At 41.8% G+C, this 21,705-nt stretch overlaps 1 protein-coding gene across 1 annotated transcript in view; it reads left to right on the plus strand.

Moving 5' to 3' along the window:
• Positions 1-21,705, plus strand: part of rerg (RAS-like, estrogen-regulated, growth inhibitor) — a 42,349-nt gene that overhangs the window by 2,493 nt on the left and 18,151 nt on the right. The window contains exon 2 of the mRNA XM_084573902.1: positions 5,955-6,111. Coding sequence (XP_084430028.1) covers positions 6,051-6,111 — 61 coding nt within the window. The 5' untranslated portion in view covers positions 5,955-6,050. The remainder of the gene's footprint in view (positions 1-5,954; positions 6,112-21,705) is intronic.

Here is a 21,705-nt window from a genome sequence, read left to right on the forward strand (position 1 = left end):
AGCGAACTTGTTCATCATGCAGAGAGGACATTCGGACCCATTGTGCTCATATATGTTATGATAAAAGCTTTTTCTTCCTTGAAAGTAAGAAAGAACTGCTGTGGTCAGGTTTGACTACACTGGATATGAACAGTGTACTTCTTTAATCTCCTGTTGAATGGGATGAATTTCTGGCCATTACACGTGAAGCTATAGCCTGGAGACAGTTAGCTTAGCATCATATAAAAGCATATGAAGCAGATCACATACTGAAACAGTATGGCAGATTTATGGTTTGAAACCAATAGAACGCAAAGTGCATACTACTGTAGTATTCAAACATTGGACACCACTAACAATCCCACAATGCAAAGCAGGAGTCTCACAGGATATAAAAAAAAGTATGTGAAACAATAGCACATAATGAGTATGTAGTGAAAAGTATGTGGATTCAGGGAATCGTTTCGTCCTGCGACCTCCTAAAGCCTTGTTTTCGCAGTAAGGTTGAAACAGCAGAGACCCCTGCAAAGATGGCGGCGGCCAGAGCCACTCTGCTATGCTTCAAACGTGCTCTTCAGAAGTCCATCCATCTTTATGCTCTGTGAACTTAGCATTTAGTGAACCGTAAGCTCGGTTTACACGTGTGCAACAAATCAATGTAGAGCAGGAATCAGCAGAAACGCAAAAATGTAGTTACAATTAGCTTTTTGTTTTACAAGATTTTTTTTCCAACAACTGCATTACCTATTTCAAGGTAAGGTAACTGATTTTTCTGTCAGTTCTTGTGGAAAAGAACAAAACCATCCAACTGTTTAAGGGCACTCAGTATTTGCCCTCAGTATTTTGTTAGTGTGCTACGTAACAAGAAACTGCATGTAAACACCACCGGGTTAATGGTTTCTTCCTGATTCCATGTTTTTGTGCAGCCATACTTGTCACGGCACGTTGCTCTATCTTTCTACTGGATGCAGCCAAGGTAAAGCTGATAAAGATCGTCTTGTCGGTCAGGTAAAGGTGGCAAACAAGCGTGCTAGTGTTTAACAAATGTTTGATTAAAATCCATGTCCATGTACGCTCGCAGCACTGTCCTGGATTTTAGCTGTGTTCATTTCTAGCTGATGACATGTTATTGTGGCTTATGATCTAGGCTGAAGCCGTATATTCATTTGTTGTTGTCTTGGTGGTGCAGTTAATAGAACCTGCTGTGTATGCACTGAGTTTAACGGCAATGAAACTGTGTACCCTGTGACTTGACTGAGGTGGGTGTGTGTGTGAGACAGAGAGAGGGAGAAAGTTCGGACGATGGGTGGAGCTGGCGGAGGCCATAAATGGCTAAATGTGAAGAAGGATGACCGCGTCGGTAGGGAAACACTGCTGCGTGTTCCTCTTCCTTCTCTTCCTGGTGATTCCCTGCTGCTTCTGCGGGGGAGAGCGAGGGATGGCTGCACTTGTGTGTGTGTGGTGGATAGCAGCAATGTGTGTGCGATGTCAAACAGACAGAGGAAATGAGAAAGTGAGACAAAGGGCAAAAAACAAGCAAACAAACAAGAAATCTGTTCCAACAAGAAAGAGCCTCGGCGTAGCCATTCCATTCATGAAGACTTTCCCTCCAGTAGGGATGTGCTGTTGTGGATTACACTTTTAGCTGTTCTTGCAAAAGTCACGACAATAGTTACAGTTTGATTGAGGGGAACATGTTTAACCCTTTAACCCCTAAGCTTCAAAATGTCAGCCTGAACTTCTTTTTGCTTATGTTGGCTTTGAAAAGGTCATTAAATATCCTCTGAGTAAGTGCCCATTTTCCCAGAATACCTGAACTCTCAATATCTGGCATTTACAATTTACTGCATGTTAAAAGAGTGTAACAGTAAAGAGTACATCCTGGGAGAGGGGCGAGCGAAATTACCGCAATGACACCATATTGGCTGTAAAACTCAACGTCTCAGCTTTCAGAAACAGTTGGAATCGCGCAAATCGTGATGTAATTAAGAAACGCGGCGCTGGCGACACATTTGGTGTTAACAGTGTATCGTGACTGCAAAATAGGTCCGAGGAGATCCATCTGACAAGCCAGAAGTTGTCAAAACTTTAAAGTTGCATGTGTGATCTGGGCACTAAGAGCCATACAGATCTATCCACGGTTTAAGTTATGCATGTTCGCGCTCTGGCGCGTTTGTGATGAGAACATTGCTACTATTTTCATGCCTAAACGCGAAATGCAAAGCTAAATATGACTCAGCTGTTAGCTTAGCTTAGCATAAAGACTCAAATCAACAGAAAACAGCTAGCCTGAGTCTGTATAATGGCGATGACATTAACCCATTGACATTAAAGCTCTACATTAACACAGTTTGTCTTCTCCAATCCACGAAAGAATCACAATGGCAAAATTATTGCTTTGGTTTTGCAGATGTTCTATTTACCCGTGCCCTCTGAAACCACAAATTGTTGTTTTTACTTTTCAGTTCTGTGCAAATTAAACAAACGAGACAATAAATTTAAATTTATGGGCTTCCGATCACCGCTAACCAAACTAGTGCCATCTCCAAAACACTGGGAGGAGGATGCAGTTCAACATGTCTCTCCGGGACAGAGAGAAACCCAAGTCAGAAAGTTTATCTGCCTCCTACTAAACTGGTAGAACAGAACAAAATGTCACTGTTACTATTACGACATCTCAGTATAATTCACTGTTTTGACTGTCTGGTTGGCGGAGTCCACATTAATAACGACAAAAACAAATATTTAAAGACGCTGGCGGCTGCCATGATGACCCCTGCTGAGAGAGAGAGGGAGACGCAGATGGATGGTCGACCACCACTTGAGATACACAGCTAAACCATATATGGGCACGTGTGTGTTGGTACAAAAGGGAAAAGGTTAGCCGAAATTCTAAGTGTGTCTGTGTGTGTGTGTGTGTGTGTGTGGGTGTGTGTGTGTGTATTAAGTGTGTTTTCGGAGTGAAGGAGCAGAGAACTGGACGCCTGCCACTTCATAACTCCAACAAGTTGGCTAACGTGTATCTGGCACCGACACACACCCAAACACATTTTTCAGCTTTTATTGAACTGGGCACAGCGTGTAGAACTTGTGATCTGCTTTCAGCTCTCTCCCATTATCTTGATGCGTCTCCTGTCGGCCATCAGAGACTAAGAGAGGGATGAGTGAAGAGATTTTCTTGTGTGATTAGATGGCTGACGTACGGTATAAGCCTGTTTTCTTTATTTGGTTTTTCATTATGTTGAATATGATACAACAACAAGATTTAGGTAAGGAATTCCTGTCATCCTTTGGAAACCTGATAAGATCTAGTGCTGCCTGACCAAATCCAATCAGTTGCACATTTTATGCTGCTTGGTATCACAATTTGATTCTGACTCAAGTCTTTATTAGAGTGCACTGATACACTTTCCTTGCAAACTGAGCTACAAATGATACGTAATTGACAGTTAAGGTAGTTGTTTTGATTTGGGTCATTGAACAACTAACAGAACAGTTTGTATTATGCAAAAGACAAAGACATGAATCTTTGTCATTCACTGTGTATAAAGATGGATGAAGGCCATGTGACGTCACCCATAGGACCTCTGAAAAGCACCTTGAAGCACAGTGTGGTGGCTCTGGTCGCCACAATCTTTGTTGTACCTGGCTTCTCTTAAGTCCCGACGAATTCAGAAATGGTCAAAGAGATGTAGTTACCTAATTGGATGGTCTATATTTTGTTCAAAGCTGATGACATGTTTATTTCTGATGTAAACTTTTAATATGGATGTCTGTGTAGATTGACTCTGGTTTGGAGAAAGCCTCAAGTGGCCATTGTAGGAACTGCAGCCATTGGCACAAAATGTTGGCTTCAACGTTCAGTTGCAGAGGTTGCTGCATTCCCCATCAACTCAGGGTTTTTGTCATGACTATCCAGCAGCACAGCACTGTAGGAAAATTAGACTTTATCTTCAGCATGCAGCTACTCGCACACAGCAACGACCCCTTTATTAACACACCTCCATATCAGGCTGCCGTGTGCTTGTTGTCGTTTTATCCCCGTCAGCATCGCTGTTATTTGGAAGTGCACCGTTCTCGAAGCAGAGTGCTCCACTGATGCCATCGAGGTATAGATTTCAATCAGACTACTGTCGGCGTCTGTTTGCTTTGAAAGTTGGATTAGGATCCAACGGAAAAACACAGCGCGTTGGAGGAGGAAGTTAAGAGTCAATCAACTGATGTGATAACTTCACAGTGGTTTGTTTTCTTATCAAACAGACCTGCGCTTGGTTGTTTAATCAGGCTGCAGTTGTGTTGTCTTTCCGAATGGGTGATTTGATCTCTCAGTGTGCTGCTGTCTTCTATCTTCGGCTCCATACATCTTCTTCTTGTGTTTTTCATGCACCTGGGTAAAAAAATCCAATTCAGGGTAGGTCAACAGTTCTCAAAGACTGAACGACACCGTTATAGCTTTCTTTCATACTGCTCTCTTTAGTGAAACTGAAGCCTTATTGATTTGTGGTCTGTTCTTTTCTGTATGGATGGCCAGAACTGCCAAAAATAATGCCAAAAAAAGAAATTAATAAATTTATTTAAGTTGACCTGATGACAGACTTGAATGAGAGCCCTCTTAATTTGCCTGAGTAAAAAAGAAAATAAAAAATCAAAAAAGACAAAAATCACAAATCAATGGGAAAATTAATAAACTCGAGAAACGATAAAAAAAAAAATGTTAACAAATACAAAAGCAGTCCTGTTGTCTCATTTTAGAATTTTCTGGTAAATTTAATTACAAATTTATTTTTTGAGTCATTTATTTATTTTTGCTAGTTTCAGTCCTCCGTACTTCTGACAGTCAAAGGTGTGGGAAGCCCATCACCATAGGAATATTACATCCCTGCAGTCAGATGACGGTAGCAGGAAAGATATAGAGTGTGTTTCCATCCACACTGTTAAATTAAAATTCACTCAGCCACTAACTCGGTTTATTGAAGTATAGGTGGATTTCGTTTCAGGGATTTTCTTGACACGCTCAATGTTCCCGTGCATGTCAGAAAATGAAAACATGACCTTGTTCATCATTTAAAAAACACCATAATACAGCTAAAAATCTGTCATTCATTTTTGTTGTATTCATCACACCAAATTCTAAAATATATATAAAAAAAACTTCATTAATTATTAATTTAACAAAAAGCTATTTTTAATACTTAAATCCTAATGAATATCAAATTAGGACTGTAACTTCACATAAAAAATTGTCTTCTAAAGTCACGTCTTCTCCTTCAAGTCATGTTTTGCTTTTTCTGCACGTTCACATTCAAATTGGTACGACGTGGTGAGATAACAGGATTTATTTGATTGACTGTTGCTGACGTCTGCCTTGTTCTTTTTACGGCTACTGTCCTCCACCTATGAACAATGTGCTCATTGTGCTCCATTCTGTTTTTCAGATTGAGCCGGTGTGGCAATAATTCCTTTCAGTGCTGAAATTGCCAAAATTGCCTGTGTCCTGAATTTGTGCAGCGCTTCGTGAAAATAGAACAATCCTCTCTTAGTCAGGAACTCAGACCTGTCTCGTGTTATTTATTCAAGCGTATCTCCTGGAAGTCACATTTATATACTGGCAATGAAACAGTACAACGTATGACATTTGTCTTTGTCAGGTAATGTTCACACAACGCATATGCTCATACAACTCTTGCTTGATGTTGGTTTTCAACTAGATAATTCTCTGTATGTTTCCTGATCCTTTCAGCGCAGTCTTATAGAATCTGACACCTCTGCTTGTTTGCTGAAGGACACTGAGAAATTTCTGTCTGCCTCACAAATGGTGACGCAAGAAACATTTGTCCTTTGTTGAGCTACAAGTACCTACAAGAAATATCAACTGCAAAAATCCTGCTCTTGAGAATATGCAAGAGAAACAGTCACTTTCCTTGAATGTTCTGTAGCATCCTGTACTGAAAATGCATTTCTGTGTGTCTCCCCAGACTCCGATTCCTCCCGTGTTGACGACGAGAGGATGGTCGGCTGACCTCTGAGTTCACTGATTTGCTCGCTGAGCTTCGCCGGTCGCAGCCGCTGTCATGGCCAAAAGCCCGGAGGTGAAACTGGCCGTCTTCGGCAGAGCAGGGGTGGGCAAATCAGGTAAATGAACATTCAAGCTTTAACAAAGACGGGTCAATTTCTTTCTCTCAATTTACCCGGGGGAATGTTTTGTCTGATCCGAACCGTTTTGATGCTCTGAATGATTTAAAAGCATTCCAAACTAACGATTAAATGACTTGTTGCTAGGTATCGGCAGTTTCCAGGGTTTTTTTTTTTTAATCTCTTTCCGCACCACTGTGCACCTCACTATGACCTGAGCTTTCTTCCTCTTGTCAGTATTTCCAGGCTCGCCATAAATTCACCTCGTATACAGTTTGTTTGTGTAGTCAACACTACAGTAGGTGGTTGTTTTTTGGTTTGGCTTAAATACCTTCACCCCCACAGATAAGTTCGGTGAGTCATTACCGTTTGGTTTCGGCATTCTTCCATAAGCCGTTGCAGCTCGGCCTCAGCCGGCGCCCTGTATGTACACCCCTCAATAACGCAGACCATCTGTTTCCCGTCAGCTGCAAATCAAGACAGATTGCTTCTATGTAGCAATCAAATGTTAGAAAGCATGCTTTCGGGATCTCTTCCATGTTGAGGGAGGCCGTTAACATGTCAGAGGAGGTCAAGTTAAGTGCTGTACTGAAAAGTATAATGACTGAGCAGTTCATAAACTTCGGCTGAAAGGAGCGCAGCTGTAAAACATGACAGCGAGGCTGATGCCGTCTGACATGAAAGTCAGGAAACTTGCCCTGAAATCGGAGAACTTAAATCTCCGACTTCTTTCCATGAACTGAGAAGTGGGTTGTTCATACGGCCCTGCTCTTCTTCATTTAGTCAAGTTCATTCCTCCAAAACCTGTCAGGCCTTCTTGATGAGCTGTTGTCCTTCACCTCTGCTGTTTTTCATTCTTTCAATCCTGCAGTTTTTGCTATGACTCTGCCTCTGTATAGCTGCCAGCTTGACGTTCTCATCGGAAACTGGGGAAATGGTTGATTAGTGTATTGTTCCGGCTTCTGGCGCTACTGTACGTCACTGCTCATTTTCTTTAAAAATAGCATCTCTGTTATCATAATTAAACCTGAAAACTTCCTAGAACGCGCTCACCTCCTGTCTTGTTTCACTTGAATGGCAGATTTCTTCCTGCACAATACAAAGGATAACCAGATATGAGTCACTCATATACTGCACCTTAGTCTTAAGGTATAAAGTCAAGCCATAAGCTGAGATCTGAGACGTACTCTGTGGCACACAGAATTCTTCTGTCTCCATCCAGCAGTCCAAAGGTGTTTCATGGTCTCACATTGGTCTTTTGTATGTCTTGAGGGATAAAATGTTTCTCTGGGGCAACACCGACGTTTAAGTCTAGCATTGTGCCAGTGTGCAGCTTGATGGATGTCCAGTGAAGGAGAAGAACCGCAGTGCATTTTTTATTTTTTTTTTGCAAAGATGTTGCTTTCACCCCGGGCAAATATTTTATCTTGCAGTGAGACGTCTGAGGAATCATGGAAATACCTGTTTTTGCAAAGAGAGAGAGCAACAGTGCTTTGAACTAAACGCTAACAGACTCACGATTACATGTATGCCAAATGCTGATCGTTACCATGTTAATGAAATAGCGAGCTAGCATGGTAGCATCTGTAATGGTCCTCAGGCATCCAAATCATAGTAAATCCAAAAAGCAAACTGAAACAAGGGCACCTAGACTTGTAAAGTCTTGCCAAGTTGCTCCTTCAGTTCTAAAAGACTGCTGGGAGTTGGTGTTTAAATAGGAGCGCCTTTAGGTGTTTCCCATTGGAAACTCGCGTGAATAGGATCTGTTAACAACCAGAGACTTACCTGTAAGGGAGTACAGTTTTATCATCGTTCACATCTTGAGACTGGAGTCTCTGGCCAATAATGGGTCATTAGAGTACTTATTATTACCGATAAAACATGATGAAAACAGCTTCTTCCAACTACAGGTAAGTATCTGGTCATCATCAGACCCAAGTCATGGAAATTTATAATTTCAGCTTCTTTGTTTTCTTCTTATTCATGAAGGATATGTTTGCTTATTAGAATTTAAACATACAGGTGATGCTGATCGTGTTTTATTTGGTCATTAAAAAACTGGCAATCCAGTCAGAAGTGGACAGGTTTAAGTACATCTGTTCGCACTTGCCGCTCCATGTGGCTCTCGTCGCTCCATATGCGTACATTTTCACCGAGAATTTCACAAAGGATATTAAAAAGCTGTCCCTGCCAAATGAAACGACAACACTGGTGTCGTGTTGAATGAGGCAAAACATCTCTCCAAATATGGGCTGAGCCATTCAATATCATTGCATTCTCAACAGTGAATTCCCACCTGGCCCCTTTAAATACAGATAGGTTAGCAGGCTCTGGCGGCCATGAACGTTTGTGCTGCTATAGCATGCCAAAGAAAACAACATATGTTTTCTTTATCTGTTCTGTTTTTTAGGTTTGCATAGGGACTGCAATATATCACAAATATTGGCAGGACTTACAGAGAGAGTTGTACTTAAAATGGAGACATCCAGACAGTTTGGTCTTAGTCTCCTGAGGTGATGTGTAGTTAAGTGGCTGTGTGGAAGAGCGGAGAAATTTAACTGAGAAGCCTCAAATCAAATGACGATATTCAAGTATGTGTTCTGGAACTGGCTGTTGATTCTTCATTCTTTTCACAATGGAACACTAATCAGAAATAATAACTTCCTCCCCTATCACGTGGACGTTTGATCTGCACATGGACACTCATTCATGCATCACCCACATGCCTCCCTTTGCACAAAAACACACACACAGCAGGATGGTAGGCATTGTTGTCACATGTGACGCTACATGTAGCCCTGGTGATCCCTTCAACAATGGACGCCTCTCATCTAAACATAGCCCTTTAGTGGAAACCATCGGATGCTAATGAATCACTTTTCTACTCAGTTGGCAAACATCTGGATCCGAGCAATAAATTAAACTCCCACTTTGTGCGCAACAGAATGGCAGGCTGAGGGGGACAAACCTGTGATTTAACCACATTTTACTTGTTGTTTTGCGACTTACTGTGCGTTGGAGTGAGTGCTCTTACAACCGCCAGTTGGACTGCCATTTTAGACAAACAAGCAAGTGTTTAAGCATTTAGAAAGACTCTTGGAATAGTTCAACATCTCATCTTCCCACCCGGATGAAGAGCCCTTGAACAAGACACAGGATATTAACAGAGTAATCAGGCTACACCCTCTGGGCACTCTCAATGTCTCTAACAATTTTTCTGTCGGTGGGATTCAAATCTCTGTTCACAAGACAATGCTTGAAGCTTTCTGGTTTCTATTTTATCTGCAGTCCAAGTTGTAGTGAGTAAAAAAAGGCAGAAGGCCCTATCGTGCCCTGTCGGTGTGCAAGCTAACATGCTGCAAATACCTTAAACAAGCCATTGTGGTTTCATTTTGTGTCTAAACTGTCCGGTTGAAGAGGTGTCTCTCAACTCCCACTGCATTCTTGTGGCTAAGTTTGCAAGTTGGAATGTGAACAATGACTGGTAGTCCCTGCCTAGATATCCGTTAGGTGTAATCCGGATACAAAGAGGGCTACAGAAGTCTGAGGACATTGGCGGTTGCCCCAAGATGTTATGCCATCAGACGACATCAGATAGGTTCCCACATTCATGGAATTTAGTAGCAATTACTACAGATTCCGGCCAATGTTTGGGAGGAAATGTGAGCTTTAATGGTGGCATTACAGAAAGGGACAGGAGGTCACTAAAATCTGGAGAACCTCAGTAAACAGTTCAGTCTGAATGAACTGAATCACATTGATAGTCATATAGTCAACACATCATTAGTTTACAGTCTAGTTTTACAGCTTCATTACAAAACTACCTCCATCGCTATCCGCCTTCAACAACCCACAAAAATCAGACCTGGAATATTAAATATTCTTTCTGATAGCATACATATCAATAGCTTTGGACTGTCTAGACATGGTACATCTGTAACAAACTTCATGTTCTCCGCTGACAAATGTTACCATCTTCACAGTGTACAGCAGTTACCCGTAAAACGTCAATGGTTCTGTTTTAGCCGGACTCGAGGGAACTAGTGCTTTAGTGATTGTTCCTAATGAGCAGCGGCAGACCTGCCGGCTGCTCAGCGTTGTTGGGGGTTTTCCGGGCCCTTGGTGATGGTCTGACCTGAACTCACTCGGAGCAATCGTGCACTAATAAAGAGCAGAGTGTATCAACTCCACTGTGGCCGTTCTGGCGCTTCGCAGCCTTTTGGTTTATTGACTCAGTGAAGGGAAACTGGGGCTAGGGAAGAAGACAAATTTATCCAATTACTGCGCCTCAGACTTAGCCCCTGATTCACACACGCAGGCACACGAGCACACACACAAGGAGCGTGTCCATAAAAATACTCCCCAGCAAGGTTTTCCAGTTTGGTCAGTGAGGAGTAAGCTGAGAACATTCAGCCCCATGACCGCATGTATTTTAGTTTCATTGGGCTTTTGCAGCGTATGAGGAAAAGCATAACAGCAGATGGATTTTGTGCAGTTCTGCAAGGAGCCCGAATCAATCAATGTGTAACTTTACATCCACATTCTTCTTTTGTTTTCACAGTGTTTGAGAGTGTAAAAGTATACATAGAGTATATGAATCACGGGCTTGCTGCTGTTAACTCTGGCAGATTTAAAGTCACAATAACTTTGGCAATGGTGACTTGTTCAGTTAAAAATCTAAAAAGTTTGTATGTCCATATAAACATTTATGGAACCGAGAGGCCTTGCATAGACTATACAGCGTTTAAAGCTGCATCAATCAGTACAGTAAATTAATAAATGCGTAAACTTGACTATGCCTAAAGTAAAAGGTGTCACCTGTAGCGACAAACTTGCAGACAGTTATCACGTTTAGCTGTTGCTTTCTGCTCTACTGTACACTTGAGCGTCTTTCAGCAGATTGTTTCGGTTTAATCTCCCTTCCAAACCTCGTCTTTGTTTTGTGGTGAGAGGTTTGAAAGGTTGAAAGGTTGAAAGATCAGAAATCATGCAATAACAGACCACCACAGCTACTCATATCTAGCTACCACAGATCCATTTGTCTGTCTTGATTTGTCACTCAAATCAGCATTAAAAAGTAATTAGAAAAACTACCATTTTTTTCTCCCATTTAACTTATTATTACCCGCATAATAAGATTCAAAACCGTCCAATTGGGTGTGAAATTGCCTGATCTGGCAACACTGCTAATATATAGAAAACAAAGGTCAATTTAAAGAATTTAATCACTGTTCGCGATAGCAGTCCCGGTCCTAGTACGGACAAGACGTCACTGCAACCCAAACATATATCATATATTTTTTTTTACCATTTAAAGCCAATACTGTTCTGAAAAAGTACTTAAAATACTTACAGTGGCACATGTCTGTCTATTATTTGATTCAATCGTCCACAAAAATCCATTTAAATTAAAAAATTTACTTACTTATTTAATTACTTTTTGGGGCAAACATTGTTATGCGATTAAAATGCGATTAATCGAGATTAATTAATTACAAAGCCTCTTAATTAGATTAATTAGGTTAATGTTTTCTAATCAGTCCCACCCCTAGTAAAAATATTAGTAATGTGTCCACAGTTTGTTATGATGCTCCCTGGTCTAGTAAGACTGATATACATACTTTTGTCATTTGTAATTCAACCAGTAATGACCAATAAAACTCTCAGGAAATGTTTGTCCCAAGGTGACTTTTATCAAATGATGCGAATAAAATCTGGCTGCTGATATATTTTACGATCACATACAGTAATCGGGATGTTTTAAAAGACGCCTGGAAGCTCTTTGGGGAAATCAACTACACGGAGCGCAAACCACGGTCTCGTAAAAAAAACAACTCTCGTCTCGTGGCTCCTCAGACTCCTCCGCCTCCTCACCTCGGCACGTCTAATGGCCAGAAAGCAGAACAATAACAGTGGAGCGGGCCAACATGTGTCTGCCGCAGAAATACTACTGTTTACCACCTCCAAGGGAAGGGATCAGCCCATGTGGTCTGAGGGATGATGTAAACAGTCATTCTGAGGGCAGACAGGAGAGGCGAGGCACGAAAACAAACACCAGACATGGACAGACTGACAGCTACTGTGTTGGACTCTGTTTCAGACATAGCTTAGTAACAAAATAGGATTTTAGTGTGCCTTTTTTCTTTTTCCATATTTGGTGAAACTATTCAATTGTGCACCTCTAATATGTCCCAACGCACGGTAATGCAGTCTAGGAAGAAGACAGTGATTTGGACAATATTTCACAGTGAGCTCATGAACACAGGCCTCCTGCTGAAAGATGGCACAACCAACCCAAATCATTGTTGCTGTGATCATGCTGCTCCCAGAATCAACTACCCGTGATACCTGCTGGGGTGGGGAATGAAAGAGCGGGAGAGGTATCAAATAACTCATTGTTGATTTGACACCCATCAGCATGACTGTGTGTAGCTCCTTGCTCGGCACAGCCAACCAATTAAACGAGATCCAGAAGCACAGGGAGCGTTGCCCATCCCGACGTTTAGGATTCCAAGCACATCTTTAGCCTTTGACAGCTGTGAGAGCCCACAGCTGTGAAGCTGGCTGGCTGTTTGACTCCCTCTGATTGCATTCTGCACGGCGGGCCCGGTAAGCAACCACAAGATGTGACTCATCGAATACATTATGCTGCAGCACCAGTTCTGTAATCAGCATGTCGGAGGTAGATTTTATTCTCTTAGATAAGAGATATGAAAGGGTTCCCAAGTGGCTTTCTCAGTGTGACTGATGTGCTGTATAGAACGCTAAGTGACTTTTATGTACTTGAGTGCGTTACGTAAGATTTTCCCAAACTTCAAGGCTTTATTAAATTGTGTATGTTTGTTCAGTGCGAGTTGAGTTTCAGAGCTCGTGGCTTGAAGCCACAGGGGTGGGCCGTTGGAAAAGTGGAACCAGGGCCTGCTTTCATTAAAGAAGAGGCTGGGATCAGGAAACAAAAGAAAGAAGCTGTTGTAAAATGATAATGTATTCTTCATTGAAGTATTGCATTGATCTGTTTAGAGATGCTTCCCATACAGAAACTGGTGAAATTCAAGGACATCAACTTCAGATACAACAGTGAAATAAAAATAAAAAGCACTGTCAGAAACAAAAGAAAACTGATGTTGAAAACATGTTAAAAAAAAAAAAAAGGTTTTATGGTGGTTACCCTATGGACTTTACCTAACAGTATGTGCCCTTTGGTGCTGCATTTGTTCTAATGTATTCTAAAGCATTAGCTGATCACCAGATATGAGCTGAACAGGCCTGATGTGTAGAAGCCAGCACAAACAAACGAAATGAAAAGGTCAGTGTCCTTCCCTTTGATCAGGATGAGTTAATCAGAAAGACGTGAATGTGTTCAAGGGAGCAAAATGATTCAATCCTGACAGACACAGCTGAGTGATTAATCTGAAAAGACTCAGTCTGCAGCGATGTAGCTCACATGCATCAGATTATCGACAGGATCTCGTCTCTTTTGATTACAGGTTGGAAGTGAGAATTACATTAAGATTGTTAATTAGCCTTAAAAAGGAGTACTTCTGTGAGGACAAACCAGCGGGGTCAGGGTCCACAGTTCCCAGCGGATGACTCATAATGATTTTAGTGATCCCCTGAGCTTTCTTCACGCGCCATTGTCATGTTGAAATTTCTGATTCAGAGTGCTCTCTCTGAACAGTGCTCATGGCTTGCAGTGATATTCTGTTCTGTAGTCACGTTGTGATCCGTCTAACTTTTCATTCACCACTACCATGAAGTCAAATATAAGGACTGGTTTATGACCAAATGCCTAGAGAACATAAGAAAATAAGCCTTGCCATAAGCCTGCACTGTACGAATTAGCAAATGCTGCATCTCAGCATGATCGTATTGGTGTTAGCTAACCAAAACAGACAGAAAACACCTTGCGCTTCCCGTACAATTTCTTCATCAATAAATGTATCTCATGCGCAGAGATTAATTTGAGGATAGCAACCGACTACGTCTAAATGAAAGCTCACCATGACTTTTTTTCTATTTGTTTCAGTTTTATTATGAAATGACAGCCTGGTATGACATAACAGAGTAATGTTCTGTCAAAATGTATTTTACGTTTTTCCTGTGTTGTTGCAAACCATGTATTCTCAATGAGGGACTTCCTACCCCTGTCCTTAGCCATAACTCTAACAGTCTTCCATGGCATGAAGTGACGCACAAGATATAAAAGTGTGTTGCCATGGCACGTGACAGGTGCCTGAAACATTACGCATTATATGCAATTCCTTGATGCCACGAAGGAAATAATGCTATGATCATTTCTGTGCCCACTTGGATATTTCAGCCTGTTTGATATGCCATTACGCTGTGTCTAAAACACATCTCAAACTCTGTAGGAACACACATTAAAATTGAGACTTTTTCAGAGCCAGGTATGAGCCTTCAAATGTCTGAATTGCATATTTGAATTTCAGCAGTAGTACGCATAATTAACTGAAACGCAGGACTTTTTTGGACGGTCACGCTGTTACCTCAGTCCAACAACTCTGAGACTTCATTAAAATGTCAAAGAACCCAGCATGCCCACACTCCGCTCGGCTTTCTTCATCCTCCCCTGCTTTCTCCTCTTCTGAATGCACCACATCTGCTGCCCAGAGCTTCCTTTTGTCCCCAGAGAGGAACATGGTGTCTCAACCATTCACCTTTTCTCTTTGAGCTCTCTTAAGGCCATCTGCCTGCTTCAAACCTCCCCCTGTGTTTTCATTCACCTGGCACACACTGCTTTGACTCATATTGATGGAGTGGATATTTCTGGACTGAAGGTAGCCAATGTTCTGTGGCTCTACTCAGTATAAATACCAACAAATTGACATGCACAAAGACGCTGCCGACCCATAAAGGGAAATGACTGTGTCACAGGAAGGTGGGCTTCTCGAGTGCTTATTTCTTCCGTCGAAACTATTTTTAGAGAACACCCCTGACTCTCCTCAGCCTCCACACATTGTCCGTCCTCCTCTCACGTACTCTGACGGCCGCCGGTGTCCTCGGCCGGTGCGTGAGTCATAGCTGGTTCTTTCCTTCGCTGCTTTAACAATCTTCCTCTCTCTGGAGATTAGCAAAGCTTTTAAAATTTCATGACGGATCCATGAAGTACTTTCTTCTTTGCATCTGAAGGCGCGTTATCAGCCGAGGTCCAGGTTAATGTTTAATATAGTCAGGGCCCCTTTCAGCGGTATTTGATTTATTCAGCAATGCTCACTCCCACTCTTTTTTTGGCAGATCGGTTTATGTAACACTTTCCTGCTAATCATCTCATCATAAAGCTTTACCCTGCATGCTGAGGCTGGAAAATATGTGGTGCAGTGTTGTTATAGCATCACAAAACCTCTTAATGGAGATATTGTATACACCTCTACCAAAATCACTACAATGCTGTCGATGTGACGAGGGTTATATAAATAAAATTTGAAAGCATTTGAAAATGTAGCTAATGTAGCTATTTCTCCTGCATAACTATACCTGCCGAGTGTTTCCTTGAGCCGAAGGAATCTACCCATGACATGAGGCAGTCATCACAGGAAGCCCTGGGTCAGGCACAGCTATAGCAACCACTGTTGTAATTCTATATCTGTGTACTATCTGTGTACTATCTGTGTACTATCTGTGTACTCTTGTTCATATAAGTAAGACAGATTTCAAAGTCTTCCTATTAAAGGGGAACTACTGTGTTTTACAACCTGGACCTTATTTCTGGCATAAAATTCGGTAGTTTACTCACCCATTTAACTTTTGTGTAATTTGTATTCCTTAGGGAGATAATATGATCTGCGTATATCCATGTAGTGGGAGTGACTGGGGCACCCAAACGCAGCCTCTAAAGAACGCATTATCTGCGGTGAAACTTGTTCATTTCACCAATATTTTGTTATCGTACGCTAGTGCTATTTCCCGTTGAGTCCGGAGTTAGCTGTTATCATCATCCGGATGGCAGATAATGCGTTATTTAGAGGCTGCGTTTCGGTGCCCCAATCACTCCCACTACGTGGACATATGCTGACCTAAATATCTCCCGAAAGAATACAAATTACACAAAAGTTATATGGGTGAGTGAACGACCATATTTTATGCCAGAAATAAGGTCCAGGTTGTAAAAAACAGTCGTTCCCCTTTAATCTGACATTGCTAGTCGGTGGAGATAACTTTGTATCCAGCCGATACTGCTGGCTTACATAGCTGTACAGAGCCAGCCAGTGTTACAGATCAGCCGAGGAGGACCTACACAAACTTCTCCTGATGTGTAAATGCATGCTTCTTTCTGCGAATTGGGATGTTTGGTGGTTGTATGTGGGTAGACATAAAATATATATCCTTCATGAAGGTGCTCACAACAAGATCTTCGGATTTTCTTGAGCAACCAGGTAAGAATTCGGGGAAAGACACATGGGCTTTTCGTATTTTCGGTGCTTCGAGGACCACAAGCTGAGTGCCATTTCACTAACAAAGGCCGTGCCTTGATTGATGCAAAAAAGTTTGTCGGCAGACAGGAGGGAAATGGTTGGAGAGATGAGAAGACTCGAGGGGATGGATGAAAGGGGTAGAAGCGAAAGGATGAGAGAGACTGAAGGAAAGGGATAAAAGGGGCAGACTGTGTAGAAGGACGATGGTCGAGGAACTCAGTGTGGGGGCACATCCCATTAAGCTTCGGCTCCTTGTCCCCCTGGTTCCTGAAATAAAAGCTGGAAGAGGAAGAAAAGAAAAAGAGGGTTAGGACACACCTTTATAAGTAGGTGCTGGAAATAGAATGACATGGGGTGTGGTCTTGTTCCTGAACTTAAGTTATAAAACCTCAAGTTACATTACATTCAGGAAAAAGAAACATGACAAAATGTACAGATATGTGTTTCTATTCAAGCTGCACAGTGTTGACGGAGGTTGCTGTAAGGGCAAGGCCGTTGTACTGAAACTATAATACCCAGGCTGACAGTATTCTTGGTAAAAATAGACACTTCACTTGCTCTCAGTTTCTCCTTGTATGCAGTGCTTCACCTTTATGCCTGTAATCACAGTGAAGATCTCTCTTTAAGGTGTGGTTGCCACAGCATCCCAGCCCTCATCTGCCTCACACATGGCCCTTGATGAATAGTGCCGTGGTGCTATTGTTGGAGGCTAAATTAAAGGGATGAATGCGGTGTTTGGATCCTCACGCCCTTCCTGTTCTAACCCCACAAGTGCGGGCTTCTGTCCTTCTGCATCTTCGGCGATGTGAAATCAAAGCCTCTCTGGTGTCCCATTTTACAGAGCCACGGGGGCCCCCAAGGAGAATGAGTGCCTCCCTCCCTGCCATTGTGTGGCCGTGGAGCTCCTCCAAAGAAGAGAGGAGGGGAGTTTATCTGACCTTTTCTGCTATTCAAAGTGAACTTGATATGTACTGTTGTGTTCAAACAAAGACGCATCCATCGTCATAGTGCGAAGGCAAAGTGCATTCAAGCAAAGGTACTGAAAAGTTGAAGCGTTATATAAAGCCGGGGTGTGGACGAAAAACTTAATGCAAACAACTTTGATTTGAGACTAAATCAGTGAACAGTACTCATCTAGCTCCTGTTCAATGACTGGCTTTGGTTAGCTTCATGATGATCCACTAAACCAATCCGCTTAAGCTATTTATTCATTTATAAGAATTTATAAGAGATTATTTGGTCTGTTTGGGGTGCTAATGATTGTCTGTTGGTTGTGGTGACCAAATCTCTATTACAGCTGACACTGCTGAGTGTTTGTAGCCTTTGTAGCAGTATTTGTAACTGTAATTAAGTTTCTTTAAGAGTTTTGTTTCCCTGGAATAGACATAATTTAATTAGTTGAGTCAAACCTCAGTAGACCTCAGTGTAGTCATTATTGAATAAAAGCCAGGACTCACTGGATGTGGTTGGCCACAGACCTTTGCATCACCCTCTCCCAAAAAACAGTGATTTATTTAAATTTTATTGTAATATTTCTGGTGACCTGACCTGATCACTTTATTTTAGCATACCCGAAGCATACCGAATTGGTGGTGTAACACAAGTCTTTGATTGGCTGTTCATCTTCACCACATCTGAACTTTGAAGTGAGGAACACTTTCAGAACGTCGTGATCATCTAGAGGGTGGCACAGTAGCGTGGTGGTTAGCACTGATGCCTCACAGCAAGAAGGTTCTGGGTTCTAATCCACCAGGCCGACTGGGGCCTTTCTGTGTGGAGTTTGCATGTTCTCCCTGTCTCTCCAGGTACTCCGGCTTCCTCCCACCGCCCAAAGACATGCTGGTTATATTCATTGGTGATTCTAAATTGGCTGTGGGGTGGAGCGTGGTTGTCTGTCTCTCTGTGTTAGCCCTGCGATAGACTGGCGACCTGTCCAGGGTGTACCCCGCCTCTTGGCCAATGACAGCTGGGATAGACGTCAGCCACCCTGTAACCCTCTAGAGCAGGGGTGCCCATATATAAGAAACCAGACTGCTACCCTAACCAGCCTTCTACAAACTCTTCACTCCCACATCATGCAAAGTTACAGCAGAAAATAATAATGTCACAAAGCCTCAAAAACGTGTCTACCAAGGTTACCAAAACCACAAAAGGTAGCCCACATTACCAGGTCCTAAATGACTTACGCTAGCTTGCTGCCACTAAGCCATTAAAATCCAAAGGACTAAACCTCAACAACCTACAAGCTTTGTTTGGACGAGACACCAAATTATGTTATGACCACCTTCGACTCACTCACAGCAAAGTGGTCTAACACAAACAAAGGTTGCCAAAAGTAGTTCTTTGGTGTCACTTTGGTGTTTCTGGGCCTTTAGTCTCTACCAAGTCCATAAAAAAATCTAACTTTACTGTTTGGTGCTGAGCATGTATCACATATTATATTTATTATACCCTTGTTTTGCTAAAATAAAAAGACAGGCTTTGAAAATCAAATCTGTGAGGAAGTATCTGGACGATGGTTTGTTTATTTACCTTCCATATTACCCATTTGGTTCAATGTCCATAGTTGATATTAAAATACCAGTAAATGCAACCTTTTTTAATTGTCCATCTGGATTCCCATAATACAATCCACACATTACCTCTCTTTCTCTTACCAGTATCCATTTACAGCTCTCATGATTGTAGCAAATCCCTGTGCATCAGAGAAACGATTTAATAACTCACTCAAGACTAAAACACTGCGACACCTGATGATTTAACTGGAGCTTGATTTATTATGAGTAGCTCACTTGAGGCAGCATAACCAATTTAGCATCCAAAATAACTTCTTGTGACGCAGGGAATGTGTTTACCGCACAACAACATTTGAACAGGCAGAGTGCCAACATCAGGCTGGAGGCTGCTTGGTGTTCCCCTGGGCAACAGTGTCTGATCTTTTTAATTTCTGAAAGTAGAAATGTTTATTAAATCTAGTGTTTGAAGAAAAAAAAATGGACTCAGACATATTTACTGTCGGAATAAACAGGGCAAAATATGGAACGCTGCTCTGTTATTCTCAGAAGAGCCGTTGTGCTGATCAGGCCCCGCGTCTCATCAAATTAAATCGTGCATAATAACAAGGAATCCACAGTTTGCAGGCGTGGGGAAGAAAGTGACGAGTCATGAGCTGATAATTAGCCAGCTGTAATCTGATCAGGGGAGCAAGAGAGATGATGAGATTTCTTCAGGTATTATTGATTTGGTATTTTGGGAACACATCGTGTTCCTCAGGGATGCATATTACTCAGATAAGTAATTTTCCAATCAGTGTGAAAGGGGGAAAAGAAGCACCGCGTTCAATTTGTCTGTTGCCTCGGATAATTAAATGAGAAGTGACAGTCGAGTCACAATGAAGGGAAACAAAGCAGAAAGCTGAGGATCATTTGATCATTTGCTAGGCCTCGTTGTCCTTTACCCACTTATGTCTAAAGTTTTGTATCCAAGATCAGCTCATATACAATTCGCCATATACTTTGGCACTCTCAGATTTGGCACTCTCCATTAGTAATTTTTGAAACAATGGCTTTTCAGAAGGAGGTAGGCAAAAGCATGGGGTTTCATTTCTCTATAACCCCCCTCAACTTTTCCATCCGCTGCTAGCAGATATTTCTTAGCTGTAGCTAGTTTGTTAATTTGGCATGTAGCAGCATTTTAAGTGTCCACCTGATACATACATACATAATATTCTAACACCGGTGCTCGTAAAGTTTGTAGAGCTGGATGGTCCAAGCATCTCGTGTAAATTAAAAACGAAAAAGTAATACGTAGAATGATGAATGCATAAGACTGCCATCTGCTGGTGTGGAGAGTTATTACCTTTCAAACACTTACTGGTGTGTTCAAGAGCAGGTTTTTGGCCCAGACATAGTCGATGCGAGGCAACAACTTCGTCAGCCACTTCTTTTTTGTCTGTTTGGTCGCATTACAAGATCTAAGTGCTTCTACCAAACTAATCTGGGGTAATGTTTGCTGAAGTAATTGAAGAGCATGGCAGCCTGGTAATATTTGCGAGGGATGGAAGAAACACTCTTTTTCTTAAGTAAAACAGTATTATAATATTATCAGCAAAAGGTACTTAAAGTATTAAACCAGGACTCTGTCGGCCTTCTATGCTATTTGATTATTTTTCTGACTGCACTAAGAGGCAAGTGGCATTTATATATATGTAATGCCTGACTGAGAAAGAGCTGATTTTGCGAATCTTAGAGCAAGGGTCATAGGTTATTATTATTTTATAAATTCTAATCTGTTGTATAGTATTTACAGCTGTCAGATAAATGTAGCGGAGGGGTATGATTCCTTAGCGATTCCTTTCAATAGTCAATGTAGCAAGTAGCACAAGATTAAAATACATGATTATCCTTGATCACTACTGTAACTCCCATTGTTTGTCATTGCTCAGCTGCTCAGGGTGCCTGAAGGTTTGTGTTATGTTAAGATTGTTTTTTTTTTCTCTTCATATAATTCAAAATCACATCATAATTCTTGGCTCAAACTTCCCCTGAACTCCAGCTCACAGAAAGTGAAATATTTGTTCCTGACTGACTCCGATAGCGACGCCATAAATCCTGGGGGATGACATGTTTACTGTTGGCTTGTGTGTTATTGTTACTGCGCTCATTTTAGACTTCCCACATCCATTCATATAGGATATTGGTTATCTCAGAAGAAGAAGAAAACAAAACAATATGAATGGAGTCTAATTGGCGGGCTGTAATCTGATATGGAAAAGGGACAGAGATGATAAGATGACTGACTGGATCTCTATCTAAACTGGGCAGTGGTAGATGGATTGGATATTTCCCCTGGCACCGCTAAGACTCCCAGCAGTCTATGTGTACATAGATTTGCTTATGGTGAGAGAACGATTTATGCCTGTTCAGCATTTCTAAAGAAGCTTGCCATTGGTGGTTTGGGATGAAGACGTGCCCCAGGGAGAAAGCGGTGGTGAAAGGAACTCTGGGAAAGCTCTGAGACTGGGAATAGCGACCTGACCTACTGTTCAGGAAGTGGTTTGGGCGCCTTTGTAGCGCATTTGTTTAGCTTGTTTCCAGTATCAGGGCCGTCACGTCTTGCTGTGTGTGAAGGAATCATCCCACACTATGGTGCATGTACTTCC

The sequence above is a fragment of the Chelon labrosus genome (assembly GCF_963514085.1).
Source record: "Chelon labrosus genome assembly, chromosome: 23".
NCBI lineage: Eukaryota > Metazoa > Chordata > Actinopteri > Mugiliformes > Mugilidae > Chelon > Chelon labrosus.